This window comes from Eptesicus fuscus, chromosome 6 (assembly GCF_027574615.1).
Source record: "Eptesicus fuscus isolate TK198812 chromosome 6, DD_ASM_mEF_20220401, whole genome shotgun sequence".
NCBI classification, from domain to species: Eukaryota; Metazoa; Chordata; class Mammalia; order Chiroptera; family Vespertilionidae; genus Eptesicus; species Eptesicus fuscus.
In genome coordinates, this window is record NC_072478.1 from 106494766 (window position 1) to 106513494 (window position 18729).

Sequence of the window (18729 nt, forward strand, 5' to 3'; positions counted from 1 at the left end):
GGCACAGATTCAATAAACTATCTTTCTTATTCTTGGAGAGCAGCGGTGCGTGGGGTCAGGGCGGTGCGTGGGGTCAGGGCGGTGCGTGGGGTCGGCGTGGTGCGTGGGGTCAGGGTCAGGGCGGTGTGTGTGTGGGGGTCGGTGTGGTGCGTGGGGTCAGGGCGGTGCGTGGGGTCGGCGTGGTGCGTGGGGTCAGGGTCAGGGCGGTGTGTGTGTGTGGGGGTCGGTGTGGTGCGTGGGGTCAGCGTGGTGCGTGAGGTCAGGGCAGTGCGTGGGGTCAGGGGCTGCGGGGAGGCCCGCCCGCTCAGGAGGCCCCGGGAGACGGGCCGGCGATGGCGGGTGGTTTTGGCCGGGGCCGCCCTCCGCGCTGCCCAGAAGCAGGAGCGGCAGGGACACGCGGGAAGCCGCCCCGGAGGCTGCAGCCCGTCCGCGTGCACGTGGCCCCTGGGAATCACGCCCCGCACCGTCCCCGACGAGGGCCCCCCTGGCGCCCGGCTCCGGCGGCTCGGGCCTCACGCCAGGCTCTGACCTGCAGCCCCGGGCGTCCACCTGCCCGCTCCTGACCCAGGCGCAGGCCGGGGCGGGGGCGGGGAGTGGCGGCCACAGTGGCTCCCGCGCAGATGCAGCCCCGGGTGGCTGCGGACGGGGACAGACCCTGGGGACGAGGGGTCCGGCCAGTCCGCTGCAGACGCAGCCCTCGTCTGGCCCGGGGTTTGGTGGAGGCCCCCCTCCCGCCCCCCGCCGGGAACGGAGACGTGGACGAGCCCCCAGCCCTGGGCCCCACGCCGCCCCCTGGCGGGCACAGGAGCCCCGGGATCCCTGCCTGAGGGCGGCCTCCCACCCGTTCCCCAAAGCGGGACCAGTGCATTCACAAACCCTTGTAACACATGGCTGAGCCCGAGGTGACAGAGGCTGGCGGATTATTGGGGGAACACGGGTGGGCTGGGCTGGGGTCCGCCCCGTCCTGGGTGCGGCCACCTGCGCATCCCGAAAGCGTCCTGAGGCCGGACACCAGGAAGGAGGCGAGGCGGGCCCCGGCCCCCCTCCGGTTCCGCAGCCGTTTTAGGCGCCCGGGACGGGGTGGCAAACCGGCCGGGGCAGGGCTTGGGGCGGGCGGGGGCGGAGCCTGACGCGGGGGGCGGGGCGCGGCCCGGGCTCCGGGGTAGCAGTGCCACCTCGTGGCCTGGGAGCTGACCTACAAGCCGAGCCTCCAACCCGAATGGAACAGTCCGGGGTCGCTGGGCCGGGCCGTCCCGACCCGCCACGCCCAGCGAGTTTTCCCCGCCGTGGGCGCCCTGCCAGGTGGGCCTGCCCTCCCAGCGGCAGGAGGTGCGCCCACCCCAGGCCCACGGCCCACGGCCCACGGCAGGCCCTGAAGACACGCGCTCCCCCTCCCCGGCAGCTGCCACGGTGGTTCCCACGCGCCCTTCCAGGCTGCGTGTCCGTGAGCTTTACTCCTGGGCCGCCCGCCCCACAGCCACTGAGTGGGAGGGAGTGTCCCTCCAGGCCAGGGCCGTGTCCAGGCCGCTCTCCAGTAGCCCGAGGCGCCCACAGGGCAGCCGCCCAGCTGCGGAAGGGGGTGGGGTGGGGGTGCGTGTACCCAGCCCTCCCCGGGGCAGGGGGAGCCGAGAGAACAGCCTCTTGTCCACACAGTGACTTTCAGCGGGTTTATTGGGGCTGAATGTCCTGCAGCTCCCGCCCGCCCCAGGGCCTAGCGCCACGTCAGGACGTCCCGCCGAGCTCAGCATGGTCCCGCGGGAGAGGGTCGGACCAACACCCACAGGTGAGACCGTGGCAGCCCACCCCACCGCGGGGCCAGGGCCCACGGGCTTCCTCCTGGTTTCCTCCTGACCGTGAGGCCCTGGCTCGGCCCAAGTACCAGGCTCCGTCCCAATCTGCGGCCCGGCTGGCAGCCTGGTCGCTGCCCCTCAGCCTGGCAGGAGGCCCGCCTCCTTCTCCACCAGCCGGCTGACCGTGCGCAGGGCCAGCGGCAGCGCCGTGTTGGTGTCGCGGTGGTAGCGGGGCGCGGCCACCTCCACGCTGGGCGTGAGCACAAACTGGGCCACGCTGGGCATCTTCAGCAGGTTCAGCAGCTCGGTGGCCCGCATGCCGATGGCTCTCTCCTCCTCCCGACAGCGCAGGGAGCCCGTGGCCGGGCTCTGGGCCAGGGTCCTCATCTTGGACAGGAACAGAGAGACCCTGGGGACGAGGGGCCGGCCAGTCAGCTGCAGGGGCCCGGTCTCGTGGAAGGCCCGGTCAGCGGAGGCACCCGCTGGAGAGGGGAGGTGGCAGTGCCCAGTCCACGCCACCGGGACGCAGCCAGACCCCCAGGTGCTGAGCTGTGCCAGGGTCCCAAGCCACTTTCCTTTCTTCCCCGGAGCGGCCGGTCCCTCTCCCCCCTTCCCCGTACCTGGGGATCAGGTCTTGGCTGCGGGAGGCCAGCTTGGTCAGTGTGGTCATAAGCGCAGTGACGAGCTGCGGGGGACACTGGAGGAGGGTGGCCGAGGGGCGGGACTGGGTGACCTCGAACAGCAGGGCCTCCAGGGCTTCGAAGAACTTGTTAATCTGGTCCACGGTGCAGCGCCGGTCCCAGCTCACCGCCAGGTACTCGCCGACGGCCCACACCTGCGGGGAGAGCGCCTCAGCCCCTGCTAGGCCCGCCGTGCCGGTGGGGGGACAGCCGGTGGCCTTACCACGGAGGTGAGCACGCTCCCGCTGCTGCGGAGGCCGCCCCCGCTGCCCACGAACTCCAGCAGCTCCTTTGCCAGCTCCACCACCAGGCAGGGCCTCCGCTGGCACAGGCCCAGGAACTGGGCGCTCAGCACCCTGCAGGGCACAGGGCTCCGTGGCTGCCGACGCCGTGCGCAGCCCCAGCCACAGCCCACCCAGGGCAGCCGGGAGCCGGGCGGGACAGTCGGGACACACAGCAGTTCCGGCCCCTAAAGGACCTCTCGCCCCCTGGGAGGAGCCGGGTCAGCTCTGTCCTCGGTCCTCTGAGTGGAGTGCAAGGGTCAGGCCTCCAGAAAGGGGGACAGACGGTGTGGGAGGCGGGAGGGCCTGGGGCACCCGGATGTGAGACGGAGGGGTCTGGGGCGCCGAGGCCGGGCCGGGGTGGCAGTGCTGCAGCAGCCGGAGGGGAAGGGGACGTGTCGGGCCAGGGGGACCGGGGGTGGAGCCGTGTGGCTGCAGGAAGACTCACTGGTGCACGCGGGCCTCGTAGCCAGGCACCGGGTAAAGAGAGTCGCTTCTCTCCAGGAGCAGCCGTGCCAGCTGGTTGGTCAGGGCCCCGTCAGCGAACTGAGGTCGAGAGCGAGAGGCAGACTCAGCCCCGTTCGCGAACACCTGCTGCTGCTCTCTGTTCTGTCCCGGGTCCCGGCCGGGGGCCACTCGCCAGCCCCGTCCAGGAGGGGACGGCCGGCCGGGCGAAGGGACAGGGCCTGGGTGGGGCTGGAGCGGCCTCTGGCTGACCCTCGGTCCTTGCTGCCGGCGGGCCCTCCGCGTGGGAGTGAGGCCGGGCAGCGGGGCCTGGGCGGGGGCTCACCTGGGTCACGGCCGAGAAGAAGGCCCGCAGCAGGGTGGGCACCGCCTGGGCGCACTGCAGCACCCGGGCGCAGCTGGCCATGGGCTGCAGCAGCGGGTGGAGTGGCGCCAGCCTGGGGACAGGGCACAGCCGCTGAGTGCCCGCCCAGGCCCCACTGCCTGGTGCCCAGGGACACGCTCTGAACACGTGAGCCCGTGTGACCCCCGGCTGGTGCGGGAAGGCAGGGGTCCGGGTGCGTGGACCAAGTTCTGAAACCATTTGCACGGCTCATCGGGAGGTCGTCCGTCACCACGCCTGCTGTGCCCTGAGCTCCGCCCTGGCACCTGCGCCCCTCGGGATGGCCCTGCCCCTGGGACCCGGGAAGCTGGTGTCTGGGGTGAGGCGGCCTTGGGCTCCTCGCCTGGGCGCTAAGCCTCAGTTTCTCCAACTGTATAATGGCGTCACCAGAGTGCCCACCGTGCGGGGTCGCAGAACTGGCGCCGTGCGCGTAACAGAGCCAGCCGGGGCCTCGTGGCTGCGCCTGGTGAGGGCGCCGGCAGCGCTCTCCACGCCGGCCCCAGGGCTCCCAGCCCCGGGACCCTACCTCTCGGGGGCCCCGCTGGCCTCTGCGCGCAGCAGGTGCTGGAGGAGGCCCTGGAGCTGCGGGTCCTGGGAGGCGTCGGGGCAGCTGGCCGTCCTGAGGGAGGCGTCCCAGAGCGGCCTCTCGGACGCAGCCGGTGACAACCTGAGGGACAGACGCCCGAGGCGGGTTCAGGGGTGGCTCTGGGCACAGGCCCACCAGGCTGGACTTGGCCCCCGTCACGGGCACCCACTGGCCAGGGAGAGACACAGATGCCCGTGACATCACAGCGCCCCGACCCAGTGAGGAGCCTTGGGGTGACGAGAAAGGGCTGGGGGACCCAGCACCGGCGGGGGGGGGGGGGGGGCGGGGCGGGCAGCAGGGGGAGGGGGGCAGGGGAGGGGCCGGGCCCGGCGGCGGGAGCAGGCTCACCGGAGCTGCAGGTCCAGGGCCGCGGTCAGACACGGCAGGTCCAGCAGCGCGTGCAGCAGCTCCACGGCCGTGCTGGCGTCCACCAGCGAGGGCAGGAGCGCCACGAACTCGGAGGTGAGGGGCGGGCTGTTCCAGGCCAGGAGCTGAGGGGCGGGCGGGGGGCAGCTCAGCGGGGGCAGCGGCCGTGCCCTCGGCACTGCTGTCACGGGCGCTGTGTATGGCAGGGGTGCCTGCACCCCCCCGCCCCCCCTCCCGTCTCACTTCACTGGGATCCGGCATCTGAAAATACTCCCGTATTTTTTCACTATTCTCTTTGCTTCTGCATTCACTTTTGTACCAACAACCCAATATCCACGTGTCACACACCAAAAGCCAACGGCACCAGAGGGCTGGACCCCGGGCGAGGCTGTGGGGTGCCGGGATCCGGGCAGATCCTACGAGAACTAAACCCGCCGAGCCTTCCCTTCCCGAGGGGGGCCAACAGGCTCCGCCCCACGTGAGGCCATTCACCTGCGAGGCCCTGACACCCGGCGCCCACACCCGCCCCCGCCCTGCATTCCAGGCCTCCGGCCCCGAGGCCCTAGGACAGGGGGGCCTGGGACACTGCGCCCCTCCCCACCCCACCTCGGCACCGCTCCCCCGCCCCGGCACCCCGCCCCGCCCCGCACGTGCCTTGAGGAGGCTGGGGAAGCTCCGGCGGAGGAGGCTGAGGTTGCGGCCGAGCAGGGGCAGGCTGTGCCTGCAGAACTGGACGAACTCGAAGGCCAGCATCGGGCTGTGGAAGTGCTCGGCCGGGACCCTGCTGAACACGTGCTGGCACACGGCCTCCGCGTCCAGGGCGGCGGCCTCCCCTGCAAGCTCGGGGTCAGGGCGGCCAGGAAGGCTGCCGCTCCCGCCGCCGCTCCTTCCAGAGACCCCCCGAGCCGCCTGAGGGCCGGCCGCACCCCCTGGAAGCTGAGGCCTCCGACCGCGGTAACACTGAACTCGCTACAGAAGCCCCTTTACACCCACCCCATCGTGCTAACCGGCCGTCGCGCATCGGAGGGGAGCGCAGGGGGGAGCCCACCGCCCTGCCCTGACCTGCACTTCCTTTTTCTAAATCCTCATCTGAGGACATTTTCCCATTGATTTTTAGGGAGAGGGAGAGAAGGACAGAGAGAAACATCGATTGGTGGCCTCCTGCATGAGCCCTGACAGGGCCTGGGCCAGGGGGGAGCCCACAACCGAGGTACGTGCCCTTTACTGGAATCGAACCCGGGACACTTAGGTCCACAGGCCGACGCTCTATGCTGAGCACACCGGCTGGGGCCTGACCTGCATTCCTCCCGCGAGCCGGCAGCCTTGCCCGTGCGGACCCCGGCTCACCGTGGCTGAGGAAGAACTGGGCGAGGGGCAGCAGCACCCGCACGCAGGCGGGGTCCCCGCACAGCCGCGCCTGCAGCGCCTTCAGGCAGGGGAGGGTGCGGTACAGGAAGGAGGGGTCCTGCCTGCAGAGCACGTCCAGCACCAGCACGGCCTCCACCAGGCACTGCGGGGACCAGGCCGCCGTCGGAGGGAGGAGGGGAGCCCCCCCAGCCCCCCCCCCCCCCCCCCGCCTGCCCCGGCCGCGGGCACTCACAGCTTTCTGCAGGTCCGAGTCCGCCCTTCGCAGGGCTCCTGGGGAGGAGAAAGGCGGCTGGCCTCTGCATCAGCACCAGGCGGCCCAACAGGAGGCGCATGTGTCCCGGAAGCTCGGAGCGGGCGGGGGACCCCACTGGGAGTGGGGGGCAGGCAGAGCCCGGCAGAGAGCCACCCCAGGGGAGGTGTGATGGGTGCTGGGGACGCAGCCCAAGAGCCTGGGCCCAGGTCTGTCCAGGGCTGAGCCCCGGGGTTCATGCCCCCCGAGAACACAGCTGCTGGGCCCGGCCTCCTGTGAGCCCACGGTAGGGCCTGGCGGGGGGACAGACCCCAACTCACGCCGGTTGCTCTGCTCGATGAGGCGCTGGCAGTACTCGAAGGCCTTCTCCCGCAGGCGCTCGGGCGGCGGCAGGCGGCCGGTGGAGGAGGCGGCCGACAGCACGGACAGGGTGGAGCCCTCCTGCTCTGACCTGTCATCTGGAGAGAGGACCCTGGCGCTCGGGGCCGAGCCCCAGAGGACGCTGGAGCTCCCAGTGCCGGGGGTCAGCCCCGCCGCCCGCCCCGCCCTGGGCCCCCTCAGTGCAGAGGCTCCTGCCCTGGGAAGCTGGAGCTGAGCTGCTCATCGCGGAGGAGAAAGGGCCCCGAGCGGAGCCTGCAGGACCTGCCCCGACGGCCTCCACTGCTCTGGCCCCGACGACCTCCACTGCTCTGGCCCCGGCGGCCTCCACTGCTCTGGCCCCGGCGGCCTCCACTGCTCTGGCCCCGACGGCCTCTACTGCTCTGGCCCCGACGGCCTCCACTGCTCTGGCCCCGGCGGCCTCCACTGCTCTGGCCCCGACGGCCTCTACTGCTCTGGCCCCGACGGCCTCCACTGCTCTGGCCCCAGCGGCCTCCACTGCTCTGGCCCCGACGGCCTCCACTGCTCTGGCCCCAGCGGCCTCCACTGCTCTGGCGCCGACGGCCTCCACTGCTCTGGCCCCGACGGCCTCCACTGCTCTGGCCCCGACGGCCTCCACTGCTCTGGCCCCGACGGCCTCCACTGCTCTGGCCCCGACGGCCTCCACTGCTCTGGCCCCGGCGGCCTCCACTGCTCTGGCCCCGACGGCCTCCACTGCTCTGGCCCCGACGGCCTCCACTGCTCTGGCCCCGACGGCCTCTACTGCTCTGGCCCCGACGGCCTCCACTGCTCTGGCGCCGACGGCCTCCACTGCTCTGGCGCCGACGGCCTCCACTGCTCTGGCCCCGACGGCCTCCACTGCTCTGGCCCCGACGGCCTCCACTGCTCTGGCCCCGACGGCCTCCACTGCTCTGGCCCCGGCGGCCTCCACTGCTCTGGCCCCGACGGCCTCCACTGCTCTGGCCCCGACGGCCTCCACTGCTCTGGCCCCGACGGCCTCCACTGCTCTGGCCCCGACGGCCTCCACTGCTCTGGCCCCGACGGCCTCCACTGCTCTGGCCCCAGCGGCCTCCACTGCTCTGGCCCCGACGGCCTCCACTGCTCTGGCCCCGACGGCCTCCACTGCTCTGGCCCCGACGGCCTCCACTGCTCTGGCCCCGACGGCCTCCACTGCTCTGGCCCCGACGGCCTCCACTGCTCTGGCCCCGGCGGCCTCCACTGCTCTGGCCCCGGCGGCCTCCACTGCTCTGGCGCCGACGGCCTCTACTGCTCTGGCGCCGACGGCCTCTACTGCTCTGGCCCCAGCGGCCTCCACTGCTCTGGCCCCGACGGCCTCCACTGCTCTGGCCTCTGGCCCCGACGGCCTCCACTGCTCTGGCCCCGACGGCCTCCACTGCTCTGGCCCCAGCGGCCTCCACTGCTCTGGCCCCAGCGGCCTCCACTGCTCTGGCCCCAGCGGCAGTCCCCGGGGCGTGCAGGTCCTACCTGTGTCCGGGGCGCCCGGGCCTCCGGGGCCGCTGAGCTGCAGCCAGGCCCGCAGCATGGAGAAGGCCTGCACGTTCAGCCACTGGTCCTCCGTGAAGCGCTGGGCCGTGGACAGCACCGTGAAGAAGTCCGTGGCCACGGCCCCATCGACCTCGGTGACGGGACCCGGCTGCGGGCGCGAGGGAGGGTGGGGGCGCTGAGGTGGCGCACCCCCTGTGCGGTGCATACCCGCCGGCTTGGAGCCAGGAACACGGCCTCCGTCAGGCACGTGACCCTCACCAGCAGGTCCAGGCCTCCATGACCCCGCTCTGCCCACCCCACCACGTGGAGCCAGGGCAGGTGGAGGACAGGAAGGCAGGGACCCTGCGGCAAGGCTGGCGAGGTGGCCTGGGACCCCGGGGCCGGGAGGCTCAGACCCCGCACTCACCTGCCGGGCCCGGGGCGTGAAGAAGCCCCCAGCGGAGGGGGGCGGCCCCTGCGGGACGCTGGCATAGCGCAGCCAGTCCACCAGCCTCTTGCTGAGCAGGTTGGCCTGGTCTGCGGGGGCGGGACAAGGCGAGGGGAGCAGGTGAACCCACTCGGGCCGCGGGCACTGCTAGTCCTGCTGGAAGGCAAGCAGCCCCACAGCCACTCGGACCCAGCGACCCGCCCCCCCTCCCTCCCCGCCTCGACTCACCCCTGCATCTCTGTTCGGGGGGGGGGGGGGGGGAGGAGGGCCCAGAAGTTGCTTCTCCAGGAAGGCGTACCTTCATGGAAGCTGCCTGGGGCCAGGCTGGCGACCTTGGACACGACTGGGAGGAGGGGCCTCAGACTCGGCCCCTCGGGCTGCCGGCTCTCGAGGACTTGGAAGACACGCCGGCCCACGTTGCTGACCTGCTCTCTGTCGCCCTGCCAATCAAACCAGGGGGGCGTGAGGGCCCAGCGCCATCTGGAAAGGGGACCGTCCACCCCCAGGCGGCCACTCGGTCAGCGTCATCGCCAGGCGCCGCCTCTCGGGACTCTTCACGTCACCACGGCAGCCCTGGGCCGAGTCAGCCTCCACCACGTCCCGGCACTGCCGTCTGGGGACCCGGGAGAGGGACACGGGGACGGGGAGCTGGGGAGGCAGGGGAGGCGTGTCTGCCCCCCAAGGCCCAGAAAGACCAGTGAACAGAGGGGAACCCCGCGGAGCCCACCCGCAGGGGACCGCTCATCGGCCGCTGCTCCCCGGGCCCAGGGCCACCAAGGGCGGCGGTCAGCCTGGCGGCGAGCCAGCTACCTGGGCCAGGAGCACAGAGGCCACCAGGCTCAGCTGCCGCGGGCTCTGGGCGTGGTCGCAGGGCAGGCTCAGGCCCAGGCAGGGCGACGTCTCCCGCAGGATGGCGGCGCAGAGCAGCTGCAGCGGCTCGGGGCGCGCGGGCGGGCACAGGGCGGTCTGCAGCAGGTCCACGCACTCCTTCTCCAGCCTGCGGCGGCCGGACACAGCGGGTCACGCCACGGGCGGCGGCCGGACACAGCGGGCGGCGGGTCACACCGTGGTCAGAGCACAGCTCCCGGGTCCTCCCCCCACCCCCGCACGCCCCGAGGGGAGCACTCACTTCCTGCCGTACTTGGTGGCCGAGATGATGAGGAAGAGCCTGCGCAGGGCGTCCACGGCCTCGGGCCCCGGCTCCTCCTTCCGCAGCAGCGCGCTGACGCGGGCGCAGAACTGCCGCAGCTCCTCGTCCCGGACCTCCCTGCGCAGGCGGACCCGTCAGCACCTGCACGAGCCCTGGACCTCCCTGCGCAGGCGGACCCGTCAGCACCTGCACGAGCCCTGGCCCGGGGCCCAGAGCGCTGCCGAGTGACACCCCGCCCGCCGGGGACACAGGCCGGGGTCCCGGGCAGAGGGCTTCCCCATCCACACGCTGCTCCTGACTCACCGGCCCTGGGTCCCCGCCCGGTCCCTCTCCCCAGACTCAGCCGTCCAAGGGCCACTCCCGCCCCCGCTGGACGGGGCTGTGGGGCACCTGCACCCCCGGTTCCCATGACAACAACCCTTATTAGCAGAGACGCCACACGTTCCCGTGCTGTTTTCCCAGGAGCAGAACACAGACTGACGGAGTTTAGGAGTCAAACGGACGAGAGATTTAATCTGAAATAAGTTGCTTTTCAAAAGGTTCCTTTAATGAGACGAACTGCGGGGACCAAGAGCTAAGTGTCACGTAGTAAAGGGCAGTCCTGGACACGCCGTCAGGGAAGCCTGTTACCGCTCCCGGCTCTAATATTTAACTTGCTCATTAACTAAAAAATAAATACGCATTGAGCATTGCCAACAGGCCAGACATCTGGGAGTTCCCACTCCGGCCCACAAAGCGAGAAGCAGCATGCCGCCCTCCCGTGTGCCCGCCCGGGCCGTGGCGGAGGCCCCCTCCGTGCACTTGGACCAACCTGGTTTGAGCCCAGGAACCCTGAGCCGCGAGAGACGGGGCGTCCCAGCGAGGCTGACAAGGTTTGGTGAACATCCGAAGGTGGGGCCTGGCTCGGTCCCCGTATTCCCTGTTCTTACCTGACGGCTGCAGCCCGACCCGCGGGCTCCCTCCCGGCCCGGCGGTCAGGAGCTTCCAGGCAAGGAGCCCGAGGGGAAGCTGCCTGGCTGGTGGGATGGTAACGGCGAGTCCCAGAATGGCGGCGCATCTCGGCCCACACCATCCCTTCCCCGGTCTCCGGGTCACAGGACCTTCCCAGGCCAGGCCGCCCAATCCCCCACCGCTCCCTCCGCTTCCAGCCCAACTCCAGACGCCGGCTCAGGGCCCCGGGGCCCCGACTCCCCCAGGAGCAGCGCCTTTCCTGTCGCTTCTGGCCCTTCGCACAGGCCCTCACCCCACACTCACGCTGCTGCGCCCCTGACCTTGCTGCGCACGCCCCTCCCCTCCCCACCGGAGCCCACCTCCTTCACCTCTCCTCCAGCTCACCAGAGATGTTTCTGTTAACGTTTCCCACCCTTGCTTTCCATCTCCGAAAATGTTGGGAACTAAAATTCACTCCGGAGCCTAACTCCAAACCTTAGCGATATAAAGTGCTATCAAAACCCACAGGTGCGCCCTAGTCGGTGTGGCTCAGTGGATAGAGCCTCAGCCTGGGGACTGAAGGGTCCCAGGTTCCATTCCGGTCAGGGCCACATGCCTGGGTTGTGGGCCCGACCCCCCAGTGTGGGGCGTGCAGGAGGCAGCCGATCAATGATTCTCATCATTAATATTTCTCTCTCGCCCTTCCTCTCTGAAATTAATAAAAAATACGTTAAAACCCCCCCACAGGCTTCATTAAAATAAAATCCACAGTGAAAGCCAGTAGGACCCACCTGATGGTTTAACTTTCCCCGTCCTCGCCGAGAGGGAGACTGTAACTCCTACATTTCAGTGATGGTTTTAAGCGTCCACTGCCCTCCAGCCCGCTGCCCGCCCCCAGACGGGGAGGTAGGAACTCAAACAGCGAGGCTGTCCTGCCTTCCACCCACGAGGGCCTCGGGCGGGAGGTGCGCGGGGAGGACACCAGGCGTGAGTGGGCGCAGCTGTCCTCTCGGGAAGACCTTTGGGGTGAGCGTGTCCCGCTGGGTGAAACGCTCGTGTGAGACCCGTTTTCATGGAGCCCCGCCCCCAAGTCCGCGTGCACGCGGGTGAGAACACGGGACCTGACCTCTGTCCTTCTCGTGTCCAGGCTCCGGGGCCACTGGGAGGCGGTGCCGCCAGCCGCCGGCTCCCCGAGACCTTCCCGGTGCTGCGAGCAGAGGAGGGTCCCCTCCTCCGGCCTCTCCCCCCGGCGCAGGCCTCCAGCGCCCCATCGTCCCCACCGCGTCAGAGCCCATTCGCTCCCGTTAAACGTCATCGTGGGCGGGTGGCCCGGTGGCCGCCGCCTGCTTTCTCCCATCACCGGTTAGTGGGGGGCGGGGGGGGGGGGGCTAACGACTGGTCAGCGCGAGTCCGGAGCCCGCGGGAGGGCGTCTTCCCAGGGGACGCGGCCCATGGCGCCCCAGGCCTCGGACGGCGCCAGACTCCGGGGCTGCGGCTTGTGGGCTGCGCTCTTGACCCCGGAGCAGCCGAGACACCGCGGGCAGCTTCCGGCCGCCCCGCCTCTGCCGGCCCCTCCGGGGGTCCCGTCCGCCCAGCCTCCGGCCGAGCAACCGGCGGGACGGCCCCGCCGCGTTTCCACTCCTCCCGCCGGCTCAGGCCACCTCCTCCGCGACCCGCCCCGACCTCGCCGCCCGGGCCCGGCGGGCGTGGCCTCCCGTCCCCCGAGGGGGAGGCGCGGGCACCTGGCCTGGCGGAGCAGGCTCTCCGTCCCCGCCGCGGACATCCCGCCGCCGCCCGGGCGCCCCAGCCGCTCGCCGCTCCACCGGCCGGGCCCGCAGTCCCGCCGGCTTCCGGGTGGCGTCACGTGCTACGTCACGTGAAGAGGCGGACAGGCCGCTGGCCAATGGGCTTGGCGGAGCTTCGCGGGGCGGGGCCTGTGCGCCTGGCCGCGGGTCCTGGTTGGTTCGTGGGCGCCTTGGATTCGGAGTCCCGGGCGCCTTCGATCCCGGGTCCCCCGCACTCGGAACCTCAGCACCCGGGCACCCCGGGACCCCGGCGCCTCCGGAACCCCGCGCCCCGCACTCGGCGCTGACGGCTCCCGATGGACCCGGGTCCCCAGTGCTGGGTTGTCCCGAGAACACGGTGCCGCGTTGCGGGCGTTGCGGGCCGAGTGCCCAGGGACCTGGAAACTTCACACAAACCCCGCGGCGCGGTGGTGCGGGCGGAGGCGCGCCCCACGGTTGGCGAGGCCGCGGGGCTCAGCAGGTTCCCCGAACGCCGCCGCCTCCAGCACCGCCCCTGCGGCCTCCGTTACAGATGCCGCCGGCCAGGGAGGGCCCGTTCCCCGTCCTCCCGGAGCCGTGCCGGCCACAGCGCTTCCCCCTGCCGGCCGCGGGCGGACACTCCGGGGTGACAGGCCGTGACGGCCGCGACCGGCAGTCCTACCGGCCGAAGCCCCAGGGCGGGGCGGGGGCGCGGCGAAGGCCCTGGAGGCTTCGTGGGTGAACGCAGGCGGACCGGACCGGCGGCAGGACCCGGGGCGAAAGGCCGTGGGTGGGAGGAGCGGGCCGGGAGGACCCGTGTGGAGCGGCGGTCAGGGCTCCGCTGCGTGTGGTCGAGGAATTGACAGCCACGAAGACGGTGACCCGATGGCGGACGCGCGGGGCGGCCCGGGATGAAAGCCGGGGAGACGCAGGGCAGGCGGGCAGTGCGCTGTCCTCCCGGCCGGGCGCTCCCCTGCGGGAATTCTGGACTCTGGTTCTGAGATGCCCTCCGGGGCCCAAGTGCGGATGAGGCGGCGGGAGGTGCTGCGTGAGGCCGAGTGCTCCGCCCAGGCAGATGGGGAGGGGGTGGGGGCTCACCCCAGCCCAGGGGCACCCCAGAAGGTGTCCTCGCCATCATTGGGAGGATGGACTGCCGGGAGCTGGCCAAGTGGCTGAGGGCGGCGCTGACAGCCTGTGTGGAGGAGGCTGTGCTGAGCAGAGCACCCAGGAGCTGTTTGTGACTCACTAACCCGGCCCGAGGCGGCCTGCAGGGAGCCCCCCGCCCCAAAGGTGAATGCTGCATGAGGTGGCCTGCAGGGAGCCCCCCTCCCCTCACCAAGGTGGATGGTGCACGAGGCGGCCTGCAGGGAGCCCCCCTCCCCTCACCAAGGTGGATGGTGCACGAGGCGGCCTGCAGGGAGCCCCCCTCACCAAGGTGGATGGTGCACGAGGCGGCCTGCAGGGAGCGCCCTCACCAAGGTGGATGGTGCACGAGGCGGCCTGCAGGGAGCGCCCCCCCTCACCAAGGTGGATGGTGCACGGGGCGGCCGACGCAGCACGTTCTGAGGTCGGGGTGCCCATCTGCAGGCTAGGAGGTCGCAGCTCGGTGCTGGCAGCAGCCACGCCCGCAGGCCGGCCTCGGGCGGGCGCAGGGCCCACGGAGCCGCTGTGGGGAGGCTCCCGGTTCATCCACGTCCCCGAAGCTGCAGAGACGGCCCCTCAGGGAACTCACGGGGCTCGGGGCACCTCCCAGACCGTGTCCTTCGCCAGTTTGCTTCTTCCCGGGAGCAGCCGCCAGGGCAGGGGAGGCAGCAGGTCTCCCAGTCAGGGCCCTCGGGTCGGGAGCCGCGGGCCACCTGCCCACCCATCTGTCCCTCAGCGGCCACTCACCAAGGACCACGCCGGGGCCAGTGTCGTTTCTTTAATATATAACTTTATTTCTGGTTATAGAAACAAATGCTAAGAGGAGAAACAGGACTTCCCCATCCACATACAATTTAATAGATAAAAGAACAGTTACAATAAATGAAAAACGAAATGTAGAAATTTTAAACTTTGTTATAGCTTTAAAACATTAATGTCTGATACAATTAGAAATCACATTCATTTCTCAAACTTTAAAAAAAAAAAAGTATGGCTCCTTTTTAAAAAAGTACTGTATCCCATTAGAAATGGAGAGGCAGGCAGGCCGCCAGCCGCAGGGTCCCTCCCAGGCGCCTGGCTCCCGCCACCACGGCGGGCGTCCAAGCTGCCCTGGGCTTCCCAGACCAGACTTCACGCCCGGGCGGGGGCGTCGCCACGTGACCTCCGCCCCACCCCAGGCTTAGGCCTTAATGTCCACCTTGTAGGAAACCACTGCTTTTAAAGCACTGATTGTTAAATATGTTGTAAAAATACTTTAGACAGCCACCATAGAAACACACGCTCACACACACCCAGCCCGAACAGCGCCCGCCCCGCCCCGCCCCCCAATTATCTTTACAGAATCATCCGTCAGATAAAAAATTCAGTATTGGGTTCAGCGCTCCCTCACGTGCCCAGCTGCTGGGTCAGAACTCGGCGGATCTGAGTGAGACCCTGGGACCCTGTCCCCATCCCCGCTCCCCCCACCCCCCGTCCTGTTAGAACGTGAGCCCAGTAAACTTGGGACCAGAGGAAGAGCCAACCTCAACATGTTTGATTTTAAAACTCACTTTTACCGATTAAAAAAGATCCGGGCCAGGTGACCCGGCCTTAGAGGCGAAGAGCTTACGAGGCCGCGGGCTGTTTCACCCCTTTAGGCCTCGAGGGAGAATCCATTTGTCACAGACCCGCTCCAGCTCGGGCACGGGCAGGGCACGCTCCTGGGGACCCAGCTCGGCGAGAAAGCTTAGGTTACAGCGTGGACACACGTTAGCCAGGACGGCCCATGTCTCCCCGGGGTCCCTCGGGCCCCGCCTCCCTGACTTCCCTTTTTGTTTCTGACGCAGAGTAACGTCTGGATGAATCAAACTAGCGAGCTGCAGAGGAGGCCGGGGACAAGGACGAGCCGGCACCTCCGCATCCTCTCTCTCTGCTGCCGGGCCGAGGTGACCCGGCTCCCCACTGCCCCGGAGGCGCTGGCACAGGAACCGAGAGCAGCCGCGGGGCTGTGCGCCGGCATCGCACGCGACCCCGCGTGCAGAACCGTGCTTGCGGCTCCCCCCGTTTCTCAGCTGCTACAGGGGAGCAGCAGGCGCAGGGAGCCACGGGTCCTGGGAGTGGTGTCCCCGGGGCTCCCTCACCCTCTTCTAAAATAACGAGCAGCCAAAAGCAGCCACTGGGTGCCCCCCGGCTCGCGAAGAGATTTCACTTCTGTCCGGCGTGGAGTGCAGACCTGCAGGCGTTCCGGCCGGCAGAGCGTGAGCCGGGCCTCCATGTGTCCACCTGCGGGGCCTCCTGCCACTCAGCAGCGGGCGAGGCTCCGGGCCAGGCCCTGCGGGCACCCCCACCGGCCTCAGCTAGCTCTGCCGCAGCTGCCGCCGCGCTTACGGAGGCGTGTCCCCCAGAGCAGTGGGCCCTGCTGACCTCTCCCGTCTGATGACCTCAGACCCCACGACCTTCTCACTGCCCCGGGGAACCCACTCAGCTGGCTCCGGGCCCCCCACGCGGACCTCCTGGCTGACGTGGCCCTCAGGCTGTGGGCGGGCGGCCCCCCAGCAGCGGGCCGAGCTGCGGCCCAGCCGGGGAGAGGGGGGCTGAGGCCAGGCCAGAAAGGACGACCCTCAGCAAGGACGCGCCCCCACAGGCCGCGAAGCCAGCGGGGTGAACAGCTCAGCAGGTGACCTTTTTCCTTTTTAGCTTAGGAGTCGAAACATTTTCCCTCATCAGTCAAATGGGCCTATTTCTCATTTCCGTTCCGAGGAAGTGCTCGGGGTGACCCCCAAATTCTTTGAAGCAGCTGTAACGAGTCGGGCGACGGGGACAGAGGGAGCAGCGCAGCTGGAGGGGCGGTGGTGCCCGCACAGCCGGCGGCCTGGACTGGGGCCGAGGGGATGCGCTGCCGCCACCCGCAGGGGCCGCCGCAGACCCTCCCTCGGGCCCAGGTAGCAGCTTTGGTGAGAGGAGAGGAGAGGAGAGGCCGGCGGCGAAGTCTCGCCCAAACCCGGGGCTGACCGGGCAAGCTGCGCGGGACGGAGGCCCTGACGTGGGAGCCAGGCCTGGAGAACGAGACCCTCAGACGGGAATCTGCAAAACACAGGAGCCAACCGGAGAGACAGACGAACGCGGCGAGGGCGGTGGCCGCTCCTCCCTCGCCTGAGCCCCGCGGGCCGTCTGCCGGCCCCGCCCGCCGTAGCAGCACGTTGTGTGTGTGATTGTCCTTAGTGGAGCGTTACTTCCGGGCAGCGGCACGCGAAGGGGCTGCAAGGACACTCGTGGGCCCGGCGGAGCCACGGAGCGGTGCAGGCGCGTCCGGTCCCGCCTGGCGGCACCGCCTCTCCCCGGCAGAGCCTCCGATCATTTTGGTAACTTATTCTAGAACGAGTAGTGCGCTGTCGTCCAGCATCGAGACAGAGGCAGCGTGCGTGCACTGCACCCCGAAGCCCGTCTTGGGGGAAAAGCTGTGTTCTGGGGGTTGGGGGTGCAGAGGCCAATGAGGGTGTGATCCCCGAGACGGTGACGTCCCTCAAGGGCAAAGCAGAGCTGAGGCTTGGGGAGACATCTCCGGGAGCCCCTCCCCCGCCGCCACGTCCTCCCACCCAACAGCGTCCTCCCACCCAACAGCGTCCTCCCACCCAACAGCGTCCCGTCCTGGTGAGGCCTGCGCTCCGTCTGTCAAGTGAGAGCCCACCCCCAGCCCAGGAGCCTTCCCGCCTCGGGGCGTCTGCAGCGCGCCCCCTGGAGGCGGAGACCTGCTAGAGGAAGCAGCAGCGTCGCTGAGCGATGCCCGGCCTCACGCCCTCCTGGGGCCACGGAATGACCAGCAAACCCGTCTCCGGCTCAGAGTCGCGGGGCCTCCTCTTAGCGACTCGGGAACCCACTTTCCCCGTTTCCAATGGGCCTGGCTCTTAAACAGGAAAAGGAAACACCCAGAGCCAGCAAACCCCAAGCGTGAGCCGAGAAGCCCGGCAGGGACACGTGTATGGGGCCGTGAGCGGCCTGCGCCTGCGATCGGGAGGTGGGGTGAGGGGGGTCTGGCCGAGCCCCCAGGTGACCACAGCGAAGGGTCTCGGACCCGAGGCTGCAGGGACACAGGGATCGGCCAGCAGACTTCTCGCTTTCCTGACCTTGGCTGGTGTCGGCCCACCCTCCACGGACCACAGGTCACAGGCCACCAGACTCGGCGCAATGCTCCCTCACGTGCCCAGCGGCTGGGTCAGAACTCTCCTTCCCGCTGCAGCGCACACCTCCCGGCGCAGGCCGTGCCCGGGCCTCTGGCTGACGGGCCTCGGACACCGGCCGCCCGGTCCCTCCTCAGCTCCCGCAGGGGCACAGGTCACCGTCGGGACCTTGTCCCCCCTCCCCCTCGCCCCCTCCCTCCATTCCCCCTGCACCTCTGCTGCCGAGTGGGATCGTCACTGAAAAAGGACGGAAAAACCAAACATCCCAGAAGCCATAAGGGTCGGAGCAGACCCAGGGGTCAGGCGAAGACCCGACAGTGTCCGTGGCCCGGGGCCGGCTCTGCGGCGCCATCCAGAGGCACGCCCGTGGGTCCCGTCGTCAGGAGCCGGCGCGTCCGGGGGACACGTCCCCAAGGGAGGGAAGCAGCCGCAGGGACCCTGCTCAGACCCGCAGCCAGGCCTCCGCCACCACGCGCACAACAGGCGCAGGAGGGAGCGGACGGACAGGACCCGGCGCTGTGGGCCGAGGGGGTTCTCATGTGGGGGGGACCGAGGGCGGCGCCAGCTCTCTCCATCACCTGCTTCTCTGGCATCCCCGGAGGCGGCAGGTGGACTTCCCAAGAGCGTTTCCCACGCGAGGTTCGTGCCACAGGAACCAGGCGTCTTCCCGTCCATGGGGGGGTGGGGCACCGCGGCAGCCACGGCGTGTGCCACCCCTAAGAGCTAGCTGTCGAAATGGGTCTGGTGGGCGGGTCCCCCTCCCTGAGCCGGCTCCGCCGGGTGGCAGCCTGCGCCCTCTCCGGTGGCGATTCGGGAGGGCGGGCCGCGGCGGAGCCCTGGCTGCTGCCTCCAGCTGGTCCTCGCGTGGGGCCAGCGCCTCCTGAGCACGTGCCCAGTGCTGCCGCCAGGAGCAGGTCGCCCTCCTTGAAGGGGGCAGAGGGCGAGGGTTCACTCTCGGGGTCGCGGCAGCAAGAACCGGCCATGGCGTCTGCAGGTGGAAACCTCGGAACCAGACGATCCCTCTGGGCCTCAGATGTGTGGTGAAGCCTGGATTCCTCGCTGCACCCGGACAAGGACTCCTCGGTCCACAGCCAACCCCCCCCCCCC

The 18729-nt window shown here is 69.8% G+C and overlaps 1 protein-coding gene across 1 annotated transcript; it reads right to left on the reverse strand.

Annotated features, from left to right (window-relative positions):
- Positions 1 to 1653: 1653 nt before the first annotated feature.
- AP5Z1 (adaptor related protein complex 5 subunit zeta 1) lies at positions 1654 to 12399 on the reverse strand. Its single transcript, XM_054718242.1, has 17 exons — positions 12302 to 12399; positions 9609 to 9746; positions 9290 to 9476; positions 8778 to 8919; positions 8459 to 8568; positions 8032 to 8200; positions 6489 to 6626; positions 6151 to 6188; positions 5898 to 6060; positions 5205 to 5383; positions 4533 to 4675; positions 4125 to 4265; positions 3542 to 3653; positions 3200 to 3297; positions 2694 to 2826; positions 2411 to 2625; positions 1654 to 2199 (listed from the first exon to the last, which is right to left on the reverse strand). The coding sequence occupies exons 1-17, from the start codon at positions 12340 to 12342 to the stop codon at positions 1929 to 1931; spliced, it is 2418 nt and encodes an 805-aa protein (XP_054574217.1). The 5' UTR covers positions 12343 to 12399; the 3' UTR covers positions 1654 to 1928.
- Positions 12400 to 18729: the final 6330 nt, after the last annotated feature.

What these genes read in the sequence shown, in the direction of transcription:
- AP5Z1 (XM_054718242.1), bottom strand. Translation starts at nt 12,342, where the DNA reads ATGTCCGCGGCGGGGACGGAGAGCCTGCTCCGCCAGGCCAG. An exon ending in GCCCTGGACCTGCAGCTCCG is followed by an intron (nt 4,266 to 4,532) that starts GTGAGCCTGCTC and finishes TCTGTCCCTCAG; the next exon opens with GTTGTCACCGGCTGCGTCCG. An exon ending in TCTTCTCGGCCGTGACCCAG is followed by an intron (nt 3,298 to 3,541) that starts GTGAGCCCCCGC and finishes TCTCGACCTCAG; the next exon opens with TTCGCTGACGGGGCCCTGAC.